The 26,673-nt window shown below is 30.4% G+C and overlaps 3 protein-coding genes across 6 annotated transcripts; 1 reads left to right on the plus strand and 2 right to left on the minus strand.

The window, feature by feature from the left end:
• Positions 1-724: 724 nt before the first annotated feature.
• On the minus strand, positions 725-20,824 carry Bsg (immunoglobulin domain-containing protein Bsg). 3 transcript variants are annotated; one of them, XM_085659452.1, is made up of 6 exons: positions 20,088-20,821; positions 19,601-19,756; positions 9,429-9,692; positions 4,216-4,467; positions 3,632-4,076; positions 3,058-3,419 (listed from the first exon to the last, which is right to left on the minus strand). In XM_085659452.1, the coding sequence occupies exons 2-6, from the start codon at positions 19,671-19,673 to the stop codon at positions 3,224-3,226; spliced, it is 1,230 nt and encodes a 409-aa protein (XP_085515578.1). In that variant the 5' UTR covers positions 19,674-19,756; positions 20,088-20,821; the 3' UTR covers positions 3,058-3,223. The 3 variants fall into 3 exon arrangements, with proteins under 3 accessions (XP_035726209.1, XP_085515579.1, XP_085515578.1); XM_035870316.2 differs by lacking the exon at positions 3,058-3,419 and adding an exon at positions 725-2,691 and having other exon boundaries at positions 19,601-20,810; XM_085659453.1 differs by lacking the exon at positions 9,429-9,692 and having other exon boundaries at positions 3,050-3,419; positions 19,601-20,824.
• Positions 20,825-22,148: 1,324 nt separating this feature from the next.
• Positions 22,149-24,960, plus strand: LOC118443389 (uncharacterized). 2 transcript variants are annotated; one of them, XM_085659132.1, is made up of 6 exons: positions 22,150-22,307; positions 22,471-22,928; positions 23,000-23,416; positions 23,503-23,826; positions 23,902-24,318; positions 24,391-24,960. In XM_085659132.1, the coding sequence occupies exons 3-6, from the start codon at positions 23,105-23,107 to the stop codon at positions 24,604-24,606; spliced, it is 1,269 nt and encodes a 422-aa protein (XP_085515258.1). In that variant the 5' UTR covers positions 22,150-22,307; positions 22,471-22,928; positions 23,000-23,104; the 3' UTR covers positions 24,607-24,960. The 2 variants fall into 2 exon arrangements, with proteins under 2 accessions (XP_035726206.2, XP_085515258.1); XM_035870313.2 differs by lacking the exon at positions 22,471-22,928 and having other exon boundaries at positions 22,149-22,307.
• On the minus strand, positions 24,625-26,316 carry LOC118443394 (uncharacterized). The gene is made up of 3 exons (XM_035870323.2): positions 25,602-26,316; positions 25,349-25,464; positions 24,625-25,264 (listed from the first exon to the last, which is right to left on the minus strand). Exons 1-3 carry the CDS (start codon positions 25,950-25,952, stop codon positions 25,099-25,101), a joined length of 633 nt encoding a protein of 210 aa, XP_035726216.1. The 5' UTR covers positions 25,953-26,316; the 3' UTR covers positions 24,625-25,098.
• Between the last annotated feature and the right edge of the window lie 357 nt (positions 26,317-26,673).

Genomic DNA, 26,673 nt, shown 5'->3' on the forward strand with positions numbered 1-26,673 from the left:
CTCACAGGAGCCGCCGCTTTCGACCAAAGAGTTAATCGATAGTGTGTGCACGTGCGCGAGCACGTACGCATGCCAAATCGTGCGCGATTTTGTACAAAAGTGCGAGAAAATGGAGAGAAAAAAAAAAAAAGAAAAAAACGATCGACCAGTCTCAATGGAGAGACATTAACAAACGCACACCGTTATAAAATATATATCTCGACTTCAGATCGAAAAAAAAAAAATAAAAATAAATAAAAACGATACGCGTGTTGCGTTATATACTATATTGATGTACATATTAAAATTTTATATATATATATATATATATATATATATATATACTCACACATATATATTATGTATGCGTAAATGATACGAATAGCAAGAAACACTGCACGCTGACGTATGCGCAAATAAAACGTTTGTACATTTTTTTTTTCTTTTTCTTTTTCTTTTTCTAAATCGATTTACGATACTTATCATTTCTCTTGTACAAAAACAGAATGTGCACGAAGATTAGAGAATTTTTAATCACGCAATACTAGAATATAATAAAATATGATGAATCACGTGAGATTTATATCATCGTTCATATATATTCTTGGATTATTGATCGATCGACGTGCTAACTAACTAACTAACTAACTAACTAACTAAATAAATAAATAAATAAATAATTAATCATAACCATAAGAGGAATTGGTTGGAATATGTCGGATCGTAAATAAATAGAAATGTTGGATAAAATTAACGATAATACTTGTAATAATCATAATAACGATAGTAGCAGCAGTAGTAACGATGGCAATAGTATTACAGTATTAATTACAGTGTAATGTCGTTAACAACGGCGTCGATGGCGCGGCAAGACTTCCGATATCATTTGGTAATTGGTGATTTATAATTGTAATAAGGCGACGCCAAAGGTAAGTTGTTCTCCGTACCTCCGAAATGGTTGTGATGAGTGAAATCGGAAGTCAAATATTAACGCCAACATTGCCCCGTCGATCCTATATCATAATGTTATAATGTAACTAGTAGTATCGAGCACATTTCCGGGCCTACCATAAGATTGTTTTTTCTTCTTTTTCTTTTTTTGTTCTTTTTTTTCCTTTGTTTTTATTTATTTACTTTTTTATTTGTTTGTTTGTTTGTTTGTTTGTTCTTTCTTCCATTTTTTCTTTCTCTCTTTCTGGACTTTCGTCGATCATGTGCACGAAGATTACACACAGGAGAGAAGCCACAAAGGTCCGTCACTTTTGACTTGACGTTCCTTCACTCTCTACTCCATCTACCTCTCTCCCAATCACTCTGATTTTCTTGTTTCAGTAGAACGATACTAAAATATGTGATGAACGTATGCGCGACCGACCATCATACTAATGCATTAAGATTAATTGCAACAAATAAGATTTGTTTTTCTTTCTCGTAATCACTAATCACGGGCGCGCAAGCGCACGAGCAATCGCATTCTCCGAAGCGGACAAATCGTATCGGCAATTATAATAACCGACTTCTTTCATTCTTGTCCGTTCGACACAGATTAATCATACGTAATGCCATATCCAGATCGCCATTTTGAATGCATCTTGCGTACGCTGCTTCATCATCGCCATCATCATCATCATCATCATCATCATCATCATCATCATCATCATAATCATGTTATCATCATTATCATCATGACTCTCGCGCCCTTTACTTTCTCTCCTCTGAACGTTAATTACACGGATATTTTTTTCTTATCCAAACGTACACATCGAGCAGCATCACATACACACACACACACACTCGCATACATACACATACGCGCGCACGCGCGCGCGCGCAGGCAGTACACGTGCGCGCATATATATATATATATATATATATATATATATATATATATATGCAACGACACACACGCGCGCGCGCGCGCGCGAACGTAGACGAACGCGCACGTTTATGACGCACACACATACGGAGGACACATCAGCACATCATTTTTCTATCGATCAAAGCAATGTAGTCAAGAGTACGAACAGACGAACGTCTGGGTAAATGGAGCGAACACCATATTAAGGCTTAATTTAACTCGTTCGTAAATGTTAATTTCCGCGCGTTTATCCACAATCTCCCATTTTTTATTTTATTTTATTTTATTTTATTTTATTTTATTTTCTTTTCTCTCTCCTAATTTTTCCATCTTACTATATTTTTCTTTCATTTCCTTTTTTCTTTTTCTTTCTTTTACGCAATAACACACACTGTGGCATATAATGCTTTTATTCTCTCTCTCGCTTTCTCTCTCTCTCTTTCTCTCTCGCTCTTTTTCTCTCTCGCTCTTTTTTTTTCTCTCTCTCTCTCTCTTTCTCTTTCTTGCATACTTAATACGCATATACACATGCACACACATACATACACATATACATACTTTCTCTCTCTCTCTCTCTCTCCCTCTCTCTCTTTATCTATCTATCTCTCTCTTTCTATCTTTATCTATCAATCTTTATCTTTATTTTTCTTCCTCGATGAAGATCCATATTCGCTAAGTATTCCGGGCTGGTTTTAAGTTGTCACTCCATTAAATACCACGTTTCGTATTCCTTATCTCAATTTGTTTTTCTCTTGGTATATATGTATATGCATCGCGCTCGTTCTTCCGCCGCTTAAATTTTGACTCTTCACTTTCTCTGCCTGACATCGGAATCCTTGTTAGGCGTTGGTTTACTGCAAATACAAACATTATCGAATGAGAAAATATTCATAAAAATTTATGATAAAAACATATAGAAATATGATCGAAATTAGAAACAATATGGCGATGTTATCATTTAATAATGAAAATAATCAATAGTCAAGATTTTGTACACTTCAAATTTGAAATAAGATAACAAAAAGGAAGAAAAAAGAAAAAAAGAAAAAAGAAAAAAAAACGTTAAACTGATTCGCACATACTAAATTCAAGATGAAATAATTTACTATAGTTAATGTTCATCGTTAAATACGATCAATCTTAAAATCTTTGATTTTATAAAACAAATACATAAAGGATTACACTTTGATATAATTAGCACACCAGTAAAGTATTCTCTTCCTCTCCCTCTTCCCCCCCTCCACATGACTTTCTTGGTGAACCAAGATGGCGAGAGGAAGACAAGAATAAATAAGATATATTCATATAAATGATCGTTGATTTCGGTTGGTCGTTCCAATAAAATATTCGTCATATAGTTGATGAATAATTAGGGTTACTTGTTAATCACGATGGTGCTGATTTAAAGGGCGGATGTCGAGTTGGTTCTCTAGATGGGACGTTGAATCGAATATATTCGTACTTAGATGGTTCGGGTGGAGGTGTCACAGGTGGGTGAACTGGAAGATCCGAAGGTGGGAGAGGTCCGTGCAGAGGAATATAATATTCTAATGATTCGTCGTTCTTAGGCTCTGTCTCGTGACTATTTATATATGTGCGTGTGTGTGTGTGTGTGTGTGTGTATGTTTTAAGAAAAAAAAAGGAAGAAAAGAAAAAAGATAGACAATAAATTTATATTATAAATTGTAAAATGTTGTCTAAAAAAAAAAAGTAAAGAAAGAAAGAAAGAAAAAAAGAAAAAAGGAAAAAGAAAGAAGAAAATGATGATTCGAATTCGATGAAATTGGGACTCACGTGTCGGGACTCTGCTCGGTATCGGACTCGTCAAGTTCGGCCTTATTTCGTTTCTTTTCATAAACAAGAATAATGGCGCAAAGTACGACGACCTCACCGCAGATACCAAGGAAAGGCCAAAGTGCGGCGAGCTTGTCCTTGACCCTAAGTAAAGTGACAGCTTGCGCCGAATGACCTTCCACCGGGTCGGACCAATTATAAGACACCCTGCAGTGGATAATACCGCGATCGTTCATCTCGATGTTTTCTACCGTCAATACTGCACCGTAAATTCCTCTCTCTTGGTCTTGCGAAATCTTTACTCTACCCTTGCTGGCGGTATAATTTTGATTTCCAAATGTCCATATGATCTTGACACCTGGACTGTGTTTACCGTTACATACTAAAAGTAATTTTTCACCTTCGACGACGCTAGTCGATTCGGGTAAGACAACGGTAGGTTTAGCTGTAATAATTGAAAAAATTATTGCTATTAATCATTGAATAATTAATAAAAATAATCAAATGAATTTTGATCGTATATATAGATATATATATATATATATATATATATATATATAAAAAAGAAATTAATGATCACTCACGTACGATCCTGTAGTCAGTCGAGGTATTTCCTACTTTGCAAGAATAATTTCCATAAACGACAATATCGTCAATTTTTAATACATCCAAGGTACCAGTCTCGTTGTCTATCTTGATGAGGTCCTCTTTACCAACCATTGTCGTCAATATCGGCATTTTTTCCTTATACCATATTGCTTTATCTCCTGTGCTTCGATTACCGCACTCCAACGAAAGGGGTGTCTCCTTTTGTGTAAGTACTCGAATCTTCACGTCTATCGACACAACGGAGTTCATTAGTTTATAGATAATATAATTATATATAAAGCGCAAGTGCCACGTCTTCGTTTAACGAACGAATAAATTTATCGATGGATTCTCTAATTCTAATTCGAGCTAGCTTTATCGGCAGTTAAATCAATTGATTATTTACAAAAAAAGAAAAAAAAAAAAAAGAAAAAGAAATAAAAAAAAAAAGCACTTCCCATATTCATCGACAAAATCTTCTTACGATCATCGCGTCAACGCATACGTAGATACATACATACATAAATAAATAAATAAATACATACATACATACATACATACATACATACATACATACATACATACATACATACATACATATATACATAAATACGCTCGTGTCATCGGTATTTTTAATTATTAATAAACTAGACCGATAATAAAATAGACGTGTTCGATGCAAGAAAAATTATGCGAGCTAAAGGTTATAATATGTCTATTACACGACGGGTGATTTAGATTTTCTGTGCGAGCCGTAAAGTGCGAAGAAACAAGAGCCCTTCGGAAGTAGGCTATAGCCGTCGATAAATCGACGAAGCTCCGCTTTTAGAATCGATATGGTTTGCTTCCGTTAGAGTCACCATGAGAGAAAGAGAGAGAAAGAAAGAGAGAGAGAGAGAGAACACGATTTTACATTAAACTTTACAGCTCACACAAAACGTACACTATTTTTAGCGATCTTGAAGGAAAAGTAATAGAGAGAGAGAGAGAGAGAGAGAGAGAAGAGATGATAAAAAATATCGTTTTTTTTTTTTCGTTATTACTACCTTTCATTCGAATCTTATCTTTTATATAAATCAGTAATTCTCTTATCATTTATCGGAGATAATGTCACTTCGATGTCGGTTATTTTCCGATAAAATGAATAAAAAGAAAAAAAATATATTGTTCAAACGTAAATACGTATATATACGTCTATATACGTGTATAAATGTAGATGTGTATAATAACGCATATGCGTGTATATATTCTAATTATTAAAATCTCTGAAATCATCTCTTCTGCCTCTTTCTCGAATGCTACAAAAAAAAAAAAAAAAAAAAAAAGAAAGAAAATAAAATCACCGTCTGTCGTGTAGTCGACAAATGCATAAAATATTTATCGTGATATCGTGCCATCTAGAATATGTGATTATTATCGATATCACTTGGCGTTATTGAAAGCTCGTCCAATATATATATATATATATGTACATATTTTATATATATATATATACATAGACTAATCAAAGAGTGACGTTCAGCGTATATTAAAAAAATATCTAACGACTACTCTGATGATCGCTATTATACACAAAGGTCATGTTACCAAATGCTTAATTAATTATGAAAAAACTTAATAAGTTTTAGTAATCGAAAGATAAATAAATGTTATTACCTTTTTTTTTTGGATAAATCGTTAAAATTGCCCACATAGGGCAATATTTATTATTGCGTTTGTTAATACACTTTTGTAAATATAATTTTTTAGTGAAAGTATAAATGACAGTACAGTAATGTTACTCAAATCAAAGATTTAATGGACAAATTGGATCAAAGATTAAATGGAAAAATTATTTTCTACTTTATATCTAGTGAAAAAAAAAAAAAGAATACGGATTGGAGGGAATCATATGAATTTTTCACTTTTTTTGTATTCCAAATTGGGGGAAAAAAAAAAAAAAAGAAAAAGAAAAAAAATACAATTGATATAAAAGATTTCGCCCGTGTACATGACTCATGTATTTAACATGCGATTTATCATATTTTTCATATTCATCATATAGAGTAAATATAAAAAAAAAAAAAGGAATAAAAGGAAGAAAGAAAAAAAATTCAAGCAAAAGCAAAACTGAACATACGAAGTTTTACGTAACTTCTAAAATGTTGAATTATAATCAGCATTATATTTGTACATAAATATATATATATATATATAATATATATAAAATTATAAATATATATATATATATATATATAATAATATTAATAATTATGATGATAATAATAATAATAATAATAATAAAATGTTTTCATTCTAAGATAGGGTCAAACTCTTAATGTATTAATACCTACCAAACTAGAGTTTTGGCAACGTATACCAACCTGACGCCGCCACTCAAAATATGCTTTGCCTAGAGGCAAACGGCACGCGCTATCGTTTAATCGCTAATTCATTACACACACATTATTCCGAATTTTGCTTCGAATTGCGACGAAGCAGCCAAGAATAATGGAAAAGTACGTTACAACATTCACAAAACAAATAATAAATAAATAAATAGGTAGATATATAAATAAATTAATTAATAAATAAATAAATAAATAAATGGAAACAAACCAAAAATAAAAAAAGAGCGGAAATAAACGAGCGAAAATTAAGATTTCGTAAATAATACAACATATAATTAAACGTTAAAAGCTTTTAAAGCATACTTCCCTACATAAAGTGTCATGTCGTAAAAATATTCGTATGCTTTTCAAAAACAAATGATTTATCCGCAAACTTACTAAATTTCTTACAAAGAAATTAATCGCACTGTATGAAGTGTGTCGTTGATAAAATGGGGGAATAAAAAAAGAGAGAGAAAGAAAAAAAAAACCAGAACCAGGAAAACAGCGATTCAATTTTTTTTTACATATTTTTCATGAAATACTTTTGTAAAAAGAAAAAGAAAAAATATCGTATATACTTATACACCTGCGTTTCATTATGTTTAAATCGATAAACTACGCAGTCATATTATCGTAAAACTTTATAAAAGAGAGAAAGAGAAAAGTAAGTTAATTTGTATTTTTTCTGATCGCTATAATTTTTCTTTTTTTTTTTTTTCTTTTTTTTTTTTTTTTATGTATACCAATTTTATTATTATACTATTAATTTCTTCTTATTATTATTCTTGACAAACTTCATACATTAAATTAATATCTTTACAGAACATATCATAAATCTTTCAGTGCATCGTACAGTCAGTATTATTCAATATTATTCAATTTTAAAAAGCTTTCACATATTTTCCACGACACAACGAGCATGTACTTTTCGATTAAACGAAAAGTACAAATCTTTTTCTTATATGAGACAACGTGATTTCACTGTTAAAGGATCGAGCGTATTAACAAAGGATAACGGGATTATTTTTTTATTTATTTGATTTTCTTTTTTTTTTTTTTCCGTTGGAATTTTTTCATCAACCAATCCTTCCAATGGGGGACGATGAGACCTTCTTAATCTAATTCTAGAACTGTGAAGAATCTCATCGTGTGAAAAATGATGAAATGTAGTTATTTGTTAAATAACAAACATTGATTATTAATAATCATTAATTATTACAACATAATAGTGGTTATGTAAAAGAAAATGATTATCCTACGAGGTAATAAGGTGTCCCTCGTGTTTTTTTTTACAAAAATGGAATTCAAATTCAACAAACGGAATGAAATTGTTCTTGAAATTGTCAATTTTTGTGTATCTGTGCGTGTGTATATATGCGTATGTGTAGAAAAGGTAGGTAGAAAAAAGGAAGCGGGGTCTGACGATAGTAGTCACAGGATTATTATTCTTTTTATCTCATGCAAACCACGCGTAAAACAAAAAAAAATGAAAGAGAGACAGAAAGAGAGAGGAGAGAGAGAAATATACAAAAGAGAAAGAGGAAAAAAAAAGAAAAGAAAAGAAATCAAAAATTGTTTCATAGACAGATAATGGGGAAGGATATAAGGGTGAGAGCAGGTGAGGGATAGTGTATAATAACAATTCTATGCGAAACACTCAAAGCTACGAGCCACAGAGTATCGTTTCGCTATTAGAAAATATTAAATGTGTGTATGTGTCTGTTTGTGTATGCACAATACGTCGGTGGTAACGTCGCTAACGAAAGAGGCATTTGTTTAAAAACAAAAAACAAAAAACAAAAAACAAAAAACAAAAAAAAAAGAATATATATATAAAAAAGAATAAAAGAGAAAAACGAAAAAAGATAAAAAGGAAACAAAACAAAACGAAGCACATCGTTAATGAAAACTTGCAACGATATTTTGAACTGGAATCTCTCGAGGAACGACTCGATAATGCATCTACGATGGTGCAGCTCCAGTGTCCAAAATTGAGCTTCCAAGTGTCTTTTAACTTATCCAAGTATCCTCGACCACTTCTCGTATTCCTCAAGTAGAGTAGTCTCTTCTAGTACTATATCGTTTTTATCTGAACAAAGCGAACTTACGAACGAGCAAAATGATAGGAGGATTCATCTATCATTCAGTTGGGATTGGAATATAGGAAAGAAAAGTCCAACTGAATTGGATTTCACTGAATTATTATGAGATAATTGGAAACAAAAGTTACTAGATTATTTTTTGCACATTTTTTTTTTCTTTTTTTTTAAAGCAACTATTATTATCTCAGATAACGGCAGCTTCCAAAAATCGTTTAGTTCTTCTCGAGTATCGTCACGAAGAGAAAGAGAAATCACGTGAAAAAAAAGAGAGAGACAGAGAGAAAATGAGACAGAAAGAAATAGAGTAAAAGAGAGAAAGAGACAGAGAGAGGGGGGGGAGGAAGGGAGAAAGAGAGAATAAAACATATCGAAACAAATCGAATGTAACGAATATGCGAGCATGCAAAGTGTGACAATGGCAAGCTTGACACATTTAATACATACATACATAGATAGACAGATGGGATATATACATTGACCTAAGCATTCAGGCCATTTACATACATACATACATACATACATACATATATAAAAATACACAATTGCGAATAAAATATGTGAGGAAAGTAGGGGTGGAGGGTTAACAATTCATTATTTTTCTTTCTTTTTTGTTTTGTTTTTAATGGAAATAGAGAAAGAAAAAACAAAAGAAAGAAAGAAAGAAAGAAATTAAAAAAGAAATTAAGAAAGAAAGAAAGAACGAAAGAAAATGGATCGCGTGTTCGATCTACGAACCGAAATATAGAGATAGATGAAAAGCATCGGAGCTGTCGGGCGTGCACTTGTAGTCGCCTTCGTGGAACTCCGTGGCATGAGTCGCTGTTAGCTCGCTTCCTCCGGTCTTGGCCTTCGGACGGACGATCAATTGACCGCTCGCCAACTCCGGCTCGAGAGTCTGACCGTTTCTGGTCCACCTAATGTTATCGTCCGGCTGGAGGCCGCTGCATTCGATACTCCAAGATTCACCCTTGTGTACGATCATCGGTCCCGAATAGATCACTTAATCGGGAATTACAACACATATGTATGTACATAAAAGAAGAGAGACAGAGATACATCGAATGGACACGATGAGATGTTGGCTGGTTTCAGGAATTCCTAAGGATATATTATTATTAGGAATGTAAAAGAGTATTCGAAGGGAGATAGGAATGGAGGAAGGTAGAGAGAAAAATTTTAGGATGATTTTAAGATTATTTATGGATCCACGTAATTGTAGAAAATTTCGATTGAGCTTGATGAATGATACATCATAACTTTCTAGGATAAAAGATTTTTCTGTTGTTGATTGTTGTTGTTCTTGTTGTTATTGTTATTGTTATTATTGTTCCTTTGTGTTAAAATAAAAATTAAATATCATAATGGATCCTTTTTTAAATCGATATATATAAATTCTAATACGTACTTTCTAAGATATATATTTTATTCGTCGCTTTTGTGTTAAAATAAAAATTTAATGTTGTCATAGCTCCTTTGTTAAATCGGTGTACATACATACATACATACATAGATAGATACGTATGTACGTACATATATATATATATATATATATATATATATATATATATATAATAATAATATTTGTTTCATTTCATAGCATCCATTATTCCAATATATATAATCACACGAAAAAAAATATCCTTCCAAAAAAAAAGAAAAAACAAAGAATATCGATCAGTTAATTTTTAAAGAGTCTACTATATACATAGTTCATCGCAAATCTAAATGGCATTTTATGTAACCGTCGAAAAAAAAACAAAAAAAAAGCAAAAGACAAGTAATGGATAGATTATTCTATTATACTAAAATTATCGATAAACGTCGAAGATTCTGCTATGGCTAAATCATACTACTCGCCAACTTTTACATAGCATAAACATCACGTGACTAATTTCGTTAGACAAATGTAGATGTCCTCGATGAGTTATTGTATCTATTCTGAATGAAGTGTTTTGCGCGATTAATGTATATATTTATACATTTTTATAAATAAATAAATATATATATATATATATATCGTTGATATTTTCTGACGAATGAAATAAATCTAAGGAGAAGAAGAAAAATATATATATATATATATAAATAAATAAAAATAAACGCATTAAAATATTCTCAAATGAATTCTCAAGAACGGGACGAAAAATTAACTGTGGAATTATTAGAAGAAACGAATTAGAATTCGAACGAACTTGGCGCCATCTGGAAATAGGCCGTTACATTATTCCGAAGTTCTCGAACTGTTTCGTCAATGTGCGCAACACTTTAGTTAACATGTCAGATCAGCGCATAAAAGAGAAAGAGGGAGAGATGAGCACGTGATCAGATCGACACACGAGCTTAGAACATATTTTTATGTGCCAATATTAAAATTTATCTTCATCGAACAGAAATATTCTTTTTTTTTTTTTTTTTTTTTTTTTTTCCTTTATTTTGTTCATTTGAACATCAATTTGACCGAATTTCAGACATCACGCATGATCATTAATTATTAAGAACATTACTGATCGTTCATTTTATTCGAAATTTCATAAATTATTCTTCATATTTAAAGAAAAATAAGAGAGAGAGGGGGGGAAAAAAGGAAAAAAATCCAATCTTACAATAATCCACTGATCGAATCATTAAATGTAACGACAATATCAATCGAGCTTGTGTGACGTAAATTAATCGCCATTAACTATGATCTTCCTAAACGCAGTACAAAGAACGAAGAACATATCTGGAATGAACTACGATCGACCAATCAATTTATTAATCTAACGAACTATTTTTAATCTGGATCAATAACGGGTTGGCCAGAACAACCAAAGTCATGAGATTCCTTTCTTGCATATTTTTCGTTGAATAAATATGATGAACCGTAGTTTGTTTAAACAAAAAAAAAAAAAATAAAAAAACATTTTTTGCATTATTCTTTTTTCAAAGTAATAATAATGTCTACCATTATCATTACTTCAAATCATATTTGATATTCTATGATATGAAATATAAAATAAAGATTTTTCTGCTAAATTGTCGATCATTTTGGAATGTTCAAAAATATTACTTAAGGATTTAATAGTTTTCCAAATCTGAATGACGATTAGAAAAAATCGATTTTTCTTTTTATTTCATTTTTTTCAAATTTTCCAGTATATATGTAAATAAAGTTTTCCACAATGTAACATAAATATGATTTTTCGATATCTCAATTATTTAATTTTTTATCAGCATTTGAAATTAATTCCTTTTTTTTTTTTTTTTTTTTTTTTTTTTTTTTTTTTTTTTTAAATAATAATAAAAGCAAGTTTCTACACTTGAAACTGTTGCCATTTCCATAATAATTGAAAACTTTGAAAATTCTCATGCTACATTTTAAATGATACACAATTTTTTTCTTGATAAATCAATCGAATCACTTATAATGTTCCAATATTTTGCAATAATGCCCTTGAACAATCGCGACGTACCAAAAAGTGAGGTTTTTAAACGAACGAATGACTTCGTCATTATGTAACATTTCCGGAATTAAAAATAAAAAAATTTTAAACATAATGCTAAAAGTTACATTTATATATAGCAAAAAAAAAAACAAAAAAAGGATAAAAAGAAAATAAAATTAAAATTTACCATTTAGTAATTATCTTTGAAATAAAATTCGAAAACTTTATTTATTTATATACGCCTCAAGGGGTGGTGTCATTCTCGCATCCCTTAAGATAATTATTCGAACGACGGAAAAACGAGAAGTACTGGAATTTACGGAATAAAATTTTTTTTCCCGTAAAATACGCTCTACCAACGTAATGTTACCAATTTCATAATTTCCTCCTTCTCTCTCTCTCTCTCTCTCTCTCTCTCTCTCTCTCTCTCTCTCTCTCTCTCTCTCTCTCTCTCTCTCTCTCTCTCTCTCTCTCGCTCGTTTAAAACCTTTTAGTCTGCTTTATAGCTAATATTTACGAAAGTTAAGTAGTCTGAACTTTCCCTCGGTTTATCAAGAGCAATCAAACAAAATTAAAAACCTCAATTGGAGAAAAATTGTACGAGTTTTTAAGAAATTACAAACAAAACAGATTTTACAGCTTTTATAACAATATTAATAATAATAATAATAATAATAATAATAATAATAATAATAATAATAATAATAATAATAATAATAATAATAATAATAATAATAATAATAATAATAATAATAATAATAATGATAATGTTCGTCTATACACGATCAAAGTGATAAAGTATATTTACACGTTGCTATGGCATAACGTAAATTAAAACGAACTTGATAACGACTCGAATATCGAAGAAGATCGAATGCGAAGGAAATAAAGAAAGACAAAAGAAACAAAAACAAAAATGAAGAAATTAGAAGAACAATTCTAATCAACGATACGATACCATACGATGCGATACCATAAGAATTTCGGACGATGAGTAATCGTTCCTTTAATAGAACGAAAACTATTGGATACACGCGTAATCTTAAATGTGTGGACAAAAGTGCGCATGTTTACGCATGTCTACGTCATAGCTGGTCAATAAGATACTTCCCGTTCTCTATGTTGCCACGTCATTAGAAAAGGAGACCTATATATATATATATAAGAGTCAAGAGAGCACATATATAATATATAATGTGTATGTGTATTGTGTATATATATATATATATATATATATATTGTACAAAACATAAATGTATGTGTGTATGCATGTGTAAATATATGTATGCGGAGGGGGCGTGTACATATAAGTACATATATGCGTCATACATACATACATACATACACCATACATATATATATAGAATTCTTATTCGTTTCATTGAAAAAAAAAAAGTTATAAACAATTATACAAATAAATTTTCAAAGACATCGAACATGATAAATACTTGTTAAAGAAAAAAAAAAGAAAAAAAAAAGAAAAAAAAAAGAAAGAAAGAGAATTATTACTACTGAATTCCATGAAAAAATAAATAAATAAAAATAAAAATAAAAATAAATAAATAATATTTGGTATTACGATTTAATTTCAACACACATCAAAAAACATACATACATACATACATACATACATACATACATACATACATACATACATACATACATACATACATACATACATACATACATACATAAATACATATATACATACATACATACATACATACATACATACATACATATAACACATATAGAAAATATTCGATACATATGTAAGTCAAGTACAGGATAAAGGAGAGGCAAAAGGAAAATTACCTTGTGATTCCATGTTAGTGACGTAATTAATTGATCGAAGATAAACGAATCTATTTAGAAAGAGTTGCTAATAATGACGTTTATACTATTACCATTGAATCATTCGTGTTGTTTTCTACCAACTAGTTTCCTTCTAAAATACATACATACATACATACATACATACATACATACATACATACATACATACATACATACATACATACATATATATCAAATATATTCGAACTTTGAACCCGCGATTAAAAATATGTAAAAATGAATTTGAACGCGTTATTCCTTTGTTCCTTTGTATAAACGCGAACGCCCACATATGCATTCGACAATGATATTGTGTGAGTTTGTCCATCATATACATTCATAGTGTGTTCGTATACGAGTCACGAGTTTATTATCCAATGACGTACTCTCTCCTCAACAATAAAGTCGATCACATGCACACGTACTCACACACACACACACACACACACACATAATATATTGTATGACTCAAAAGTAACGATCGACAAAAGAAGAAAGTTTTTCATGTTATATGCTTATATTTGTATGAAAAAAATTATTCCAATAGAATGATAAAAATAATCCAAAGATAATGAATCTTGGAAAATAGAAAATACTGATTATGCTCGTATATATTGGTGCAACGAGGTTTCGAAAATTTTTTTTTTGATTTTCCATCATAATATTTCATGTTTTCTTTTTCTTTTTTATCTACGAATTACTTGAATCTTGAATAAAAATATATTATTGCATGTCACGCGCCAATGTGTTGTTTGTAAAAAAAGAAAAAAAAAAGAGAGAGAGAGAGAGAGAGAGAAAAAGGATAAGAAAATAAAAAAGATTCTTTAATTTAAAAGAAATTTTGAACCCATCCCAGTTTCTTTCCTTTCCTTTTCTTTTCTTTTCTTTTTTTTTTCCTTTTTCTTTTCTTTTCTTTTTCTATTAGATCTCAATCTTGTATAAAGAGATTTATATAATGCGACCATTTTTATGGAATAGAATATCCGCGTTTACATGAGGATCACCTACATTCTTATTTTCGTTTATCGTATATATATATATATAAGAATTGGCGACATAAAGTCGACATTTCTTAAATCTCAAATCCATTGGGGTTAAAATCGTCTACTCCAAATACACATTTAAATAAAATACGATAATACTATGTTGCAGTAGATAATTATAGAATTTTGCGGAATAGCTTGTAAATCGGTACAAGAAAATCACCGAGCATCCTCGTCGTATGAATCGTATCGATGGAGATACGGAGGAAAGGGGTAGGTGGGGGTGGGAGGGACTTGGGAGAAGGATGGGGATGAAGAGGGATGAAATAAAATGGAAAAGAAAAAAGAAAGAAAAAGAACAAGATAAAGAAAGAAAGGAAAAAAGAACAAGAAAAAGAAAAAAAAAGAAATAATAAAACGAACGAATAAAGTCAAATATTATCCTTGATGACTTCGAAAAATATATTTTCTCTTGATTAATTTCAAATTGAAATTAATCAATGCCGCGTGATTTAAATCGTGTGCTTATTTCTTTTTTCGCTTAGATAAATAAATCAACGTTCTTAAGGAACTTAAAAACGTTCTTCCGCGTGTTTAATGATAGACCAGAGAGAGAAAAAGATAGATAGAGAGAAAGAGAGAGAGAGAGAGAGAGAGAGAGAGGTAAATGAACGAAAAACAAAAATTATCGCCGATATAATATCTTAATCATTCAATCGATAAATTAGAGAACTATGAACCCTAAGAAACTGATGAACTGTTCGTATAGATTCTCGTATAGAACGTTCGTATAGAATATACTATAGTTAACTTCATTGTCTATTAGTATTCCCATTATTAGATTAAAAAGTTTTTATGATGGGCTTTCAATTTTTATCCTCCAGTATAGAATACGGTGCGAGTCTAACTCGGGTGTAATGCTCTTGTCACTTCGATTCATGACGCAATGCAGAGAGAGAAAGAGAGAGGGGGGGTAAGATAGAGAGGGAGAAAGAGAGAGAGAGAGAGAGGGAAAGAAAAAGAATTATAATCTACAACATCGTTGAACATCGAGGTCAACCGGAAAAACGATAATCATTTCAACCCCGATCATAGGCTTTTAAATATACTCTACTAGAAATATTCTATTATACCTGCTTATTATTGTATTGTTATATTGTAAATAGAATTCCTTTCTAACGCTCAAAGAAAAAAAAAAAGTTGACGGACATCGTTTCGAGTAAAATATTTATTCTCTACATATTCCATGAATAAAACGAAAAGAAACGATAAGATGTGTTCTTAATAATAATAATAATGATAATGACAATAATATTAATATTAATATTAATATTATTAATAATAATAATAATAATAATAATAATAATAATAATAATAATAATAACAATAATTCTGCACTATTACTATTATTATTATTATTATTATTATTATTATTATTATTATTATTATTATAAATATTATTATAAAATAGAAATATTTTTATATAAATATATTGTCCGATTAATTATATATATATATATATATATATATATATATATATAAATTAAAAATAATTTAGACGAACGTTTTAAATGCATATTTGATTTTTTATATATACTTCTAAAAATGAGATTTTTCTAGATTCAATAATAAAGAGAGAGAGAGGCCTACCACAAGCAACACAATATTGTTTTAATTAACTTTAAACGATCCAGAGGATCATTCTGTTTCAACTACAAAACATAAAGATAATAAAACTGGTAAAAGAGGTTAATCTCGCAACATTGCTAAAGAAAATTACTTAACGAAGAACGAATAGATATCTCTAAAATTTAGACATGTTGGAATTATACGTGTATGCGTGTCCTTTTTTAATCTCTTACGCGAAATGTTGTATCTCCGTTGAATCTCAACGAAATGCTTTTATGTTAATCTCAGATTCTAACATACCATTGTCGTCGAAAGAGTAATCCTTTTTAATCTTACGCATCAAAATGACGCCTGAAAATTTATTCGCACGTTTAACATACACATACAATTTTACATATATATATATATATATATGTGTATATATATATATATGCAAATTTTTTCCTTGGTGAAACGAGTTGAATCAAATTAATGGATCTCACAGAGAAGAAAAGAAAAGAAAAGAAAAGAAAAGAAAAAGAGAGAGAGATAGAGATAGAGAGAGAGAGAGAGAGAGAGAGAGAGAGAGAGAAATAAAAAAGAAAAAAAACTTGCAAAGGGATGAAGATTACCTAAGGAAGAGGCAAAATTAACACGGATTTCTCATTTCTTAGAATGACGTGAATAAGAAATAAGGTCGGTTGTTGCGCAATGAAAATTGTCGCTTGGCGTTGGATACTTCATAAAACGCGCAATGCGGAATGCGAAAAGAAACGATATGAAACGATATGAAACGATATGAAGCGATACGATACGATACGATACGAAAGGCATCGAACGCAAATCGTTCGCGATAGTCGAGCAGACAAGCTCGCGTAATTAGTAATTATTCTATCGTTGAACGCGATGCAACGATACGACACAACTCGATAACGTCGAGTATCGTGTGCATATGTCGTATGCAAACGCAAATAGGATAGAGAAAAACATGCGACACACAAGAGTTAGATGTACGCTAAATTAATTCGATGTTCGTAAATTTTCCCTAAGTGAGCGCGCATGCGCGCATCATTTCTCTCTCTCTCTCTCTTTCTCTCTCTCTCCCCCCTCTCTCTCTCTCATTCTTTATTTGATGTTTTGCGAGCAAATAGATGAAATTTTCAGAATGTAACATATAAAAGAAAAAACGTATCCGAAGAGATTCAACTCACATTAAATAAAGTGAAAATATATGTATGTCTATTAATTGCCCTGAAACATTTTATATTTTTTCAAATTTAAAATTTTTAGTATCTATATTTGATATACTAAATATATATATATATATTTTATATAATTATATATATATATAATTAAATTTTCTATAATATATATTATATATATTATATATATATAAATTTCTTAATGTTTGAATATTTAAATATTTGAGGTTAGGACATGAAAATAATTCTGAATACCTTTAGCGAGCGTTAACTTAAAATTTGATCCAAATAGTTCATCTGGATAACGTCATAGTTGTCATAGAGTATTTATATATAAGAGTGACTAATATCACGTTCACAGATACAATCGTTCATATTAAATGTTAAAATAACGTTACGAATTCTCGTCTCGATTTCATTCGTTTTATGTAAGAAACGTTCATGTCTGATAAGCAGCACATTCTTCGAAGAACCACGTGAAAAGATTCGAGGACGATCAATAACAATTCAACGTCCTACTCTTAACCATCATATATCTCAAGGCAAATAAATTCTACAAATTATAATCAGCAGAAATTGAATTGCGACATCGTATCGTAGCAAAATAAAATAACGAGATTGCGCGAGAATACGAACGTTCGGAGGTGCTACTTGACTTTGACCTTTTTTCTACCATTTAATCTTGGGTTATTTATAATAACTGTGCCGCATACAACGATGCTGTTCCATAGAAAAAAAAAAATAAAATAAAAAAAAAATAAAACACATTGTCGTTAATAAAGAATTTTATGTAACATAGAAATAGATCATTTTATTGTAAACTTTGATTCATGCCTTTGTTCCTTCCTTTCATTATTTCTTTTTATATCGCAGAGAAATATACGCGAACTATGAATTCTTTATGAAATGCTAAAAAAACAATTAGTTAAATGAAATCAGCTTATACATGTCCACTATTAATGTATTTGCATTATTTCTTTTCAATTAGAAAAAAAAAAAAGCAGACAAATATGGCATTACTGTGAAGAAAAAGTTATTACCATTGTTGTGCAAATGCGATGCACAAAAAAGTATCCTTCTGTGAAAATATATATTACCTTACGTCAAACACACTTATTATATATTCTCTATTACTTATATATGTATTAATATATAAATTTATATTATGTATCACTTTATATATATGCTGTCAAAATGATAAAATATAAAGAGTAATAGAAATAAACAGCTTGATATCCCAGACAGTCAACCATGATTCTTTGAGTCGTCCTTCTCTAAAAGAGACGCCTGATTAACATTTTAAGGCTAAACATAGTCTCATGTTGTGGGAAAGATGAAAAAACTCATCTTTGGCAAGCTGTTCATATTGGAAGAAAGACAGATAGATAGATAGATAGTTAGATAGATAGATAGATAGATAGATAGATAGATAGATAGATAGATAGATAGATAGATAGATAGATAGATAGATAGATAGATAGATAGATAGATAGATAGATAGGTAGATAGATAGATAGATAGATAGATAGATAGATAGATAGATAGATAGATAGATAGATAGATAGAAACAAAAAAAATGAAAAATATAGAGATAAAGGAAGAAGTAACTATGAGGAATGTTGTACATTAAGAATATGGAAATGTTGGAATGAATAAAATGTTTTCTTTTCAATAAAGAAAATAAAGAGGAAGGAAGATAGGAGAAAAAGAAGAAGAAGAAAGAAAAGGTGTAGAAGAAGATGAAGAAAAAAGAAGAAGAAGAAAAAAAATAGAATAGGTCAACTATCAAAAAGTGTTAATACAAACATGCTCGCTCTAACGGCGGGCAATTCGAAGGAAAGTCTAGGACTCACCTGCCTGGACCGACTCGAGGGTGCCCGCTAAATATAGCATTCCAAGGAGCACAAAAGCAGCTCGTCTCTCCATCTCGTGGAGCTGATGTACGCGGTATCGCGTGACTGTGTGCGATGTGAGAGATATACCAAAGATTTCCGTTTTCACGGGTAAGCCTATCGACGTAGAAGAAGAGAAGGAAGATGAAGAAAAAGAAGATGACGATGATGATGATGATGACGATGACGATGATAATGACGAGGAATTATGAATCACGAAGAATCAAATGTAATTCTTCGTAAGATCGAAGGCCTCTTCTCCGTCGTCCTCGTCGTCCTCGTCGTCCTCGTCGTCGTCGTCGTCGTCGTCGTCGTCGTCGTCGTCGTCGTCGTCGTCGTCGTTGTTCTCACAAGAATGTCGCGACTGTCTTGCCGTCTCTTTCTCCTCGTTAGCCGTTAGAATATCATAGATAACGTAACACGTAATAGTAATGATTTTATTCTCCACCTTTGATCTTCGTCTTTTCTTTTAATTTCTTTCTTTTTTCTTGTTCTTTTCCAAAAAATAAGACGAAAGTACGTCCATTGATTCTCGCGCTCTTCTAGCACCGTTTACACGCACACTCGACACTCTCTCCGGCCGCCACGCCGTATCATTAGCGTCCGATAACTTATCGTTATCTCTCCTTCTATCCTTCTCTTCTCCTACTACTTTTTCTCTCTCTTTGCCCGTCCGTCTTTATCTCTCTGAGCTCTTACACTAACTCCTATCCTCGGCCGTTCTCTTTAAATTTCTACACGGCGGCGGCGCGAATACGTTGGCTCGTCGAGGTCGCTGACGAGCAGCAGCTTTAAAGATTCCAAGTAAAAACGGCACCATGGGCCATAGAATGAAACGACGACGTCGGGAAAATATGGCTGCCAATCTCTTTTCCTTGGGCTTTTTTTTTTTTTATGCGCGCACACCCTCCCACCTATCGACACTATCTCTCTTTATTTTCCTTCTCTCTTTATTCTATTGTCTCTTGGTTTTAATATTTCTTCCTTTTACAGAAGTGCGATTAAACTACTTCTCTTTTTCTTCTTCTTCGTTCCTTCACTCGCTCTCTTTCTCTCTCTCTCTCTCTCTCTCTCTCTCTTTCTCTATATATATATATATTTCTTTCTCTTTTTTCTCTTTCTTTCTCTCTTTCTCTCTCTCTTTGCGAGGGGCTAGTTGCTCTGGGAAAGGTTCCCTTTGCTTCTCATCTTCCTTCGTTTCTCATACGTCATACCCTCTACGGCGCTTGCTATAAGCTTAATGCGCAGGCGTAGTGCACGCCTTGAGAAATATAATCGAGAGGGCGCAGCGAACGCTAAATGATTATTTTCCCCTCTCAAGGGGAAAATTTCTCACCCACTCCCACTCTTTCTCTCTCTCTCTATCTCTCTTATTATCTCTCTCTCGTAAGAACTGGTTTTACGACTACTGGTTCCTCCTAACAAACGTAATAAATTATGGATCGTATTTTTATATCCCCCAGAAAAAACTGACGATCTTAAAGATGGCCATTGGTAGACATCGAGTTTCGAAAAACATTTTAGTTATTTACTTACTTGCGAAAAATGTTTCATATCGATGCACGGTACGATAGAATATATATATATATACATACGTACACACAAATTACATACAGATATTCGAAGATAGAGACATCTGTTTTATCTACAATAATATAACATTTAATTCGAATTGATTTATCTTCTTTATTTTATATCCTTCTTTTTATTTTATATTATTGCGATAAGAGAATAGAAATTTTGTTTCCTTTCATTTTATATAATGATTGTAATTACAATAAATTTGTCATAATTAAATTATTTTACATGTTTATTGTATAAAAGTATTGTCATAAGTTGATGTGAGATTTATATTTCAATAAGAAAAGAAAAAACAGAAAAGAAAAAACTGAAAAAAAAAAACAAAAAGACAATATATATGTAAATAAAAATACAATTAAATGAAAAAATAAAAGTAATTACAGGATGATAAGAGTATAAAGATTTGTTATCTTCTTTTATAAAATATTAAAATATACTTATATCATACTGATGAAATGAAGATAAGAACGCAATAGCTAATGTTGATAAGAAAACGTCAGAAAGTATAAATCGTTTTAATGTTCTAATAAATAATTAAGAATTTGTGCCTGTTTATTATCTATCTTTAAATTATTTAAAAATGATTATAACAAAATATATAAATACATATTATATATATATTTTATATATATATAATAACAAATATATATCAATATTTAAATTATTAAATAATTATATTCTATATACAATTTACATTTATATATGTATATATATACTGTTATGTTTTTTTTTTGTTTTTTCATAAAAAAATACCGCCCTAAATGAGAAACTGACAATCGATATATAACTGGAATAAAAATTATATAAATTATACTTATAAAAGAAATGTAAAAAAATTTTGCAAGCAGAAAAAATTGCAAATTTTATCGACCATATCAAGACCAATCAGAAAACGCCACATGAAGATGCGATAGATCGAGGTGGGACGTATATGTATTTCGTTATAGATTGAGAGTTGTCTCATTTATTTAGTAAAGAAGTTATTCTCTTCATAAGAGAAGTTACTCTCTTTATAGGAGAAGTTACTCTCTTCATGAAATTTTGTAAAAAAATTACTATTCGATAAAATTTTTCTACAGTTTGGAATGTAAGTAATTTTTTTTTATAACTATTCATTTTTGTCCTGTTTCACATTATCCTTGGAAATGAGTCCTATGCAGTTCTTTTCTTTTTTTAAAACCGTTATTAAAATAATTATATGTAACTGTCAGTTTTGCGAATATATAAACAAAATACATTTTCTTATACAGAGCGGGCGTTTATTTATGGTGAATTCGTGTAATAATGCTGAGTATTTGTTTTACATCTTGCTTGTGGCAAAAAACGGTTTCGTGCCAGTGATTCTCAACTCACGATACTTATAAAATTTCAAAAAATTTTCTGCGCATTACGAAATATATATTGAAAGCTACTGGTTTAAGTAATAATAACAAGCATGTATTAATACGTTGTGTGAAATAATAATAATAATACATAATAACTAATTAAATTTGAACAAATAAAAAAGTTATTGCGAGCTTGTACGTAAAAATGAGTTAAAAAGAAAAATAATTTATGGAATTCGACAGGAAATATATATATATATATATTTTTTTTTTTAAATTAAAATTTACACTATGTAATGATTCTTTTATTTGATAATTAAATAAATAAATTCCGGTCTCATAAATTTTCATTCTTACATTATCATGGAAGTGAAAATATCATAGTAAGTAGTATTATACTGATAATAAAATAATTCAGATAAAAAAGATAATAATAAGTCTTCTTTTTAAACAGTTATACATTCTTAAGAAAAATATACGGCCAAAGGTATATAAGCTCTTTCGTGAATCAGACAAAGATTTAGTTTTCTTCTATTTGATCTTGAAAAAAAATTCAAAAATGAGTGATAAAGGCAATCTAGTGGAGCTAAATGAAATAAGTGCAAAACTTACTAAAGAGATATTAGAAAGCATACTTGCAGCAGAATGTAATGAAACTAATGTAAAATTAACGGATTGGGATTTTGGTGACGCAAATGTCAAAGGTGATAGCTATTTAACGGTTGTTAACAAAGTTAAATTGTGTGGTCTTGCTAAAGGTAAACCAGTACAAGTTGATATTGTGATAAAGTCACTGCCTCAAAATTTAGGTAGAAGAAAAACTTATAGAAGTATAATTTTTTTTCGAAACGAGGTGGCATTTTATACGAAGGTAATTATATTTAATATTTTTTTTTTTTTATGACGAAAGTATTATTTCAAGTTATTAATAAATATGATTTAAAATTTATTTTTTAGATAGTACCAAAGTTTGAACAGTTCCTCAAGAGCAAAAATCAAGCTCATATTCTACGTGTTCCACGTCTCTTAAAATCACTTGTAGACGGTGAAAATGATTATTTAATTTTGGAAAATGTTTGTAACTTAGGATATGGTCCTATAACTCGTCAAAACTGTCTAAATATGGAACAGTGTACTGTTATTTTGGAAACTTTTGCTAGTTTTCATGCAATTTCTTTTGCATACAAAGATCAAAATAAAGAAGAATTTAAAGAAATTGTATCACATTTAGAGGAAACATATTTTAGTCCTAAATACTGGGATTGGTATATAAGGTTTCACGTAAGTAAAACTATTATTATTTAAATAAAAACTTCATTTATTTCATTTATACATAAATTTTAATTAATTTTTTAGAAACGAATAGTGGGAATAGCTACTGATGCATTAGCTACTGAATATCCTGACAGTGAAGCACTAAAGCGTTTTACTTCTTATAAAATTGGATCACTTATTGAAATGTGTTATAAATTATGTGATTGTAGTGATGCCCCAACATCTGTTGTAAATCAAGGAGATTCTTGGGCACCAAATGTTTTAGTGCGTGATGTCAAAGGAAATAAAAAAGAAGCACTCTTGCTTGATTTTCAATTGGCACGTTGCGTTAGTCCAATTACAGATTTATCATTCTTTATTTATTCTTGTACAGACAAAGCTCTCAGAGAACGATTTAACGAAATGTTGAAAATTTATTACAATAAATTAAGTAGTACAATTACTTCACTTGGCTCAGATCCAGAAAAATTGTATCCATGGGAGACATTTATGAAAGAAGTATGTTATTATTGATCACATAATATTTTTTGTGAAAATATAACAAATATATTATATATAATTTCATTTCAGGTGAAAGAACAATTTTTCTATGGAATAGTTTTTGCAATCGAAGCTTTACCATTTACTATGTTAGATAACTCACAAGCATTTGACTTAGACACAATAAAAGGAGATGAAAAAGTGAATATAGATGACGTCTGGACATTAGGAAAATTAGAATCACAATGGAAAAGATTACGTTTAGCGGATGTAATTGTTCATGCCGTAGAAAATGGGTTTTTATGAAATTTAGATATATATAAATTTTATAGATAATTTTTATTAAATGTTTAGCATTAAATAAAATAGAGACAATCTGTATTTGTTTAATTTTAATTATAACAACATAGTTTACTTTGTGTAGTAGTAGATTAGGCAACCCGATATTTTTTATTAATACACGAACAGTGGGTGCCACAAATTTGATAATATATATATATATTATATATATATTTGCATTGGAAAGACAAAAACATTTTGTCGACAATGATACATTTAATGCAATATAGCAAAATAATTGAAAAGCCAATACGCACAAATATATTCTGTTCTTGATAGCAATATGTCAATGGTGTTAAATAAAGAGACAATTATGAAGTATTTTGTTTCTCTTGTTTTTGTACAATTGCCATTAATAAAAAAAAAAATAGTTCGATTTTAAAAACCATCGAAGAGGCGTATTGTTAATATACCATACATAAAAGCGCAGAAAATGACACGTTTCTAACAGAAACATTTTCACAAGTTTTGATGTTGAGCATTATTAGTTAAAACATTGCTGGCATCAAAAACAGTAGTATCTTCGTCATCTTCTTCTTCTAATGGTAATGGTCGCATTTCAACATCTTGCCTATGAGCAAGAATACCGTACTTTCGAATCATCTGTGCACGTGTTTTACTGAACCTGTAAAATTCTTAAACTCAAAAAACTATAATAGAAACGTTACCACATAAGTCATAATAAAATACATAATAATAACAAATGTACCTAAAGCTACGGAACATGATATAGGCCATGACCAAAATGCTCAATCCTATGAAGACGCAAAAGCCACGTAGGAGAGCTCCGGAATTCAAGGACGTTAAATGACCTTCTGCTATGTGCTATGTAAAAATATTCATATTATTTGTAATGCAATTATTTATAATGATCTAGATACGATTTATCTCTTTTGACATTAATGTCGTAAAAATATTTATATTATTTGTAATGTATTTATAATGATTTAGACACGACCCACCTCTTTTGGCATTAATGTCGTCGTTTGTATAGTTCCATTCGAATCTTCAACAAGCGGTTTATAGGTTATGTTGGTCGGCGGCTTTTCATTCCCGCCCATTTTCCCGTCATCGATGTCTTTCGTCAGTGACGAAGAAGATGATGGTAATGACGAAGATGATGATACCTCATTATGCCGCTTTTTTCTTATAGACGAAGATAAAACGTCATCGTTTATGACATTTCTCACTACGGAGGATTCACGCTTGACATTTCTTTCTCGAAAGCTTCCACTGCACACCGCGATTTGCCCGAGTAGAAAGATCGACAAAAATATAAAAAACTTCATTCTTTGAATTTTGAAACGTGTCATTGTCCGATGTCATTTATGCAATTGTTATTAATCACCTTAAAGATGATTGGTCGGTGTTAAGCTTTCGGCTAACACCGACATGTTGCCGATCGGCTTCACGAATGTAAACTAGTCGGATGCGTTATAACAATCGTGCATTGTTGATTTCCCGTCTTATTCAATACAAAAAAAAAAAGACAAAAAAAAAAGACTCAATATTAGCACTTCATTGATGTAACAGGAAGTACGTGATAAATCCAATTATTTCATATCTCGAAATAGACGTACTCTCACTTTTCTTTATTTTTGATCACTCGTTGAAGGTTACCAATTCTAAAATTTCATTCGCGCCGATTTCTATTTGATCCGAAATAAAATGATTCGAAATGATTTAATTATATTTTACATTTTTTTTTCATTATATAGTACTAGAACGAAGATACAACAGTTATATGATTATCGACAAAGGATATTTCAATATTAATCGTTCGTTGAAAAGATGAAAAGTTATTTCTGATAATTTTGTTATTAGGAAATCAAATCTATATTATTAAAACTTTAAAATGACGCTTAAATTTATTCGATCAGTATTATTATTAACTTAATGATAAGTATATTGGAAAATTAAATCATCGGTATAAATAGTTTGGTGAATTAAATAATTAAGTGTCTGGGTTTGCATCAGCATAATATTGATGACTTATATTGCATATTGATATTATATAATCAATTTTGACCATTC

Source organism: Vespa mandarinia, chromosome 9, assembly GCF_050613455.1.
Source record: "Vespa mandarinia isolate Hongniang chromosome 9, ASM5061345v1, whole genome shotgun sequence".
NCBI lineage: Eukaryota > Metazoa > Arthropoda > Insecta > Hymenoptera > Vespidae > Vespa > Vespa mandarinia.

Bases quoted from the DNA above. Each gene is read 5' to 3' on its own strand.
- LOC118443389 (XM_035870313.2), top strand. From the start codon at position 23,105: ATGAGTGATAAAGGCAATCTAGTGGAGCTAAATGAAATAAGTGCAAAA. The intron at 23,827-23,901 runs GTAAGTAAAACT...TTAATTTTTTAG, and splicing joins ATTGGTATATAAGGTTTCAC to AAACGAATAGTGGGAATAGC. The intron at 24,319-24,390 runs GTATGTTATTAT...ATTTCATTTCAG, and splicing joins GGGAGACATTTATGAAAGAA to GTGAAAGAACAATTTTTCTA.
- LOC118443394 (XM_035870323.2), bottom strand. From the start codon at position 25,952: ATGACACGTTTCAAAATTCAAAGAATGAAGTTTTTTATATTTTTGTCG. The intron at 25,465-25,601 runs GTGGGTCGTGTC...ATTTTTACATAG, and splicing joins CGACATTAATGCCAAAAGAG to CACATAGCAGAAGGTCATTT. The intron at 25,265-25,348 runs GTACATTTGTTA...AGAATTTTACAG, and splicing joins ATCATGTTCCGTAGCTTTAG to GTTCAGTAAAACACGTGCAC.
- Bsg (XM_085659452.1), bottom strand. From the start codon at position 19,673: ATGGAGAGACGAGCTGCTTTTGTGCTCCTTGGAATGCTATATTTAGCG. The intron at 4,468-9,428 runs GTTCGTAGATCG...TTGTGTCGATAG, and splicing joins TCATCTATCTCTATATTTCG to ACGTGAAGATTCGAGTACTT. The intron at 4,077-4,215 runs GTGAGTGATCAT...CAATTATTACAG, and splicing joins GACTGACTACAGGATCGTAC to CTAAACCTACCGTTGTCTTA.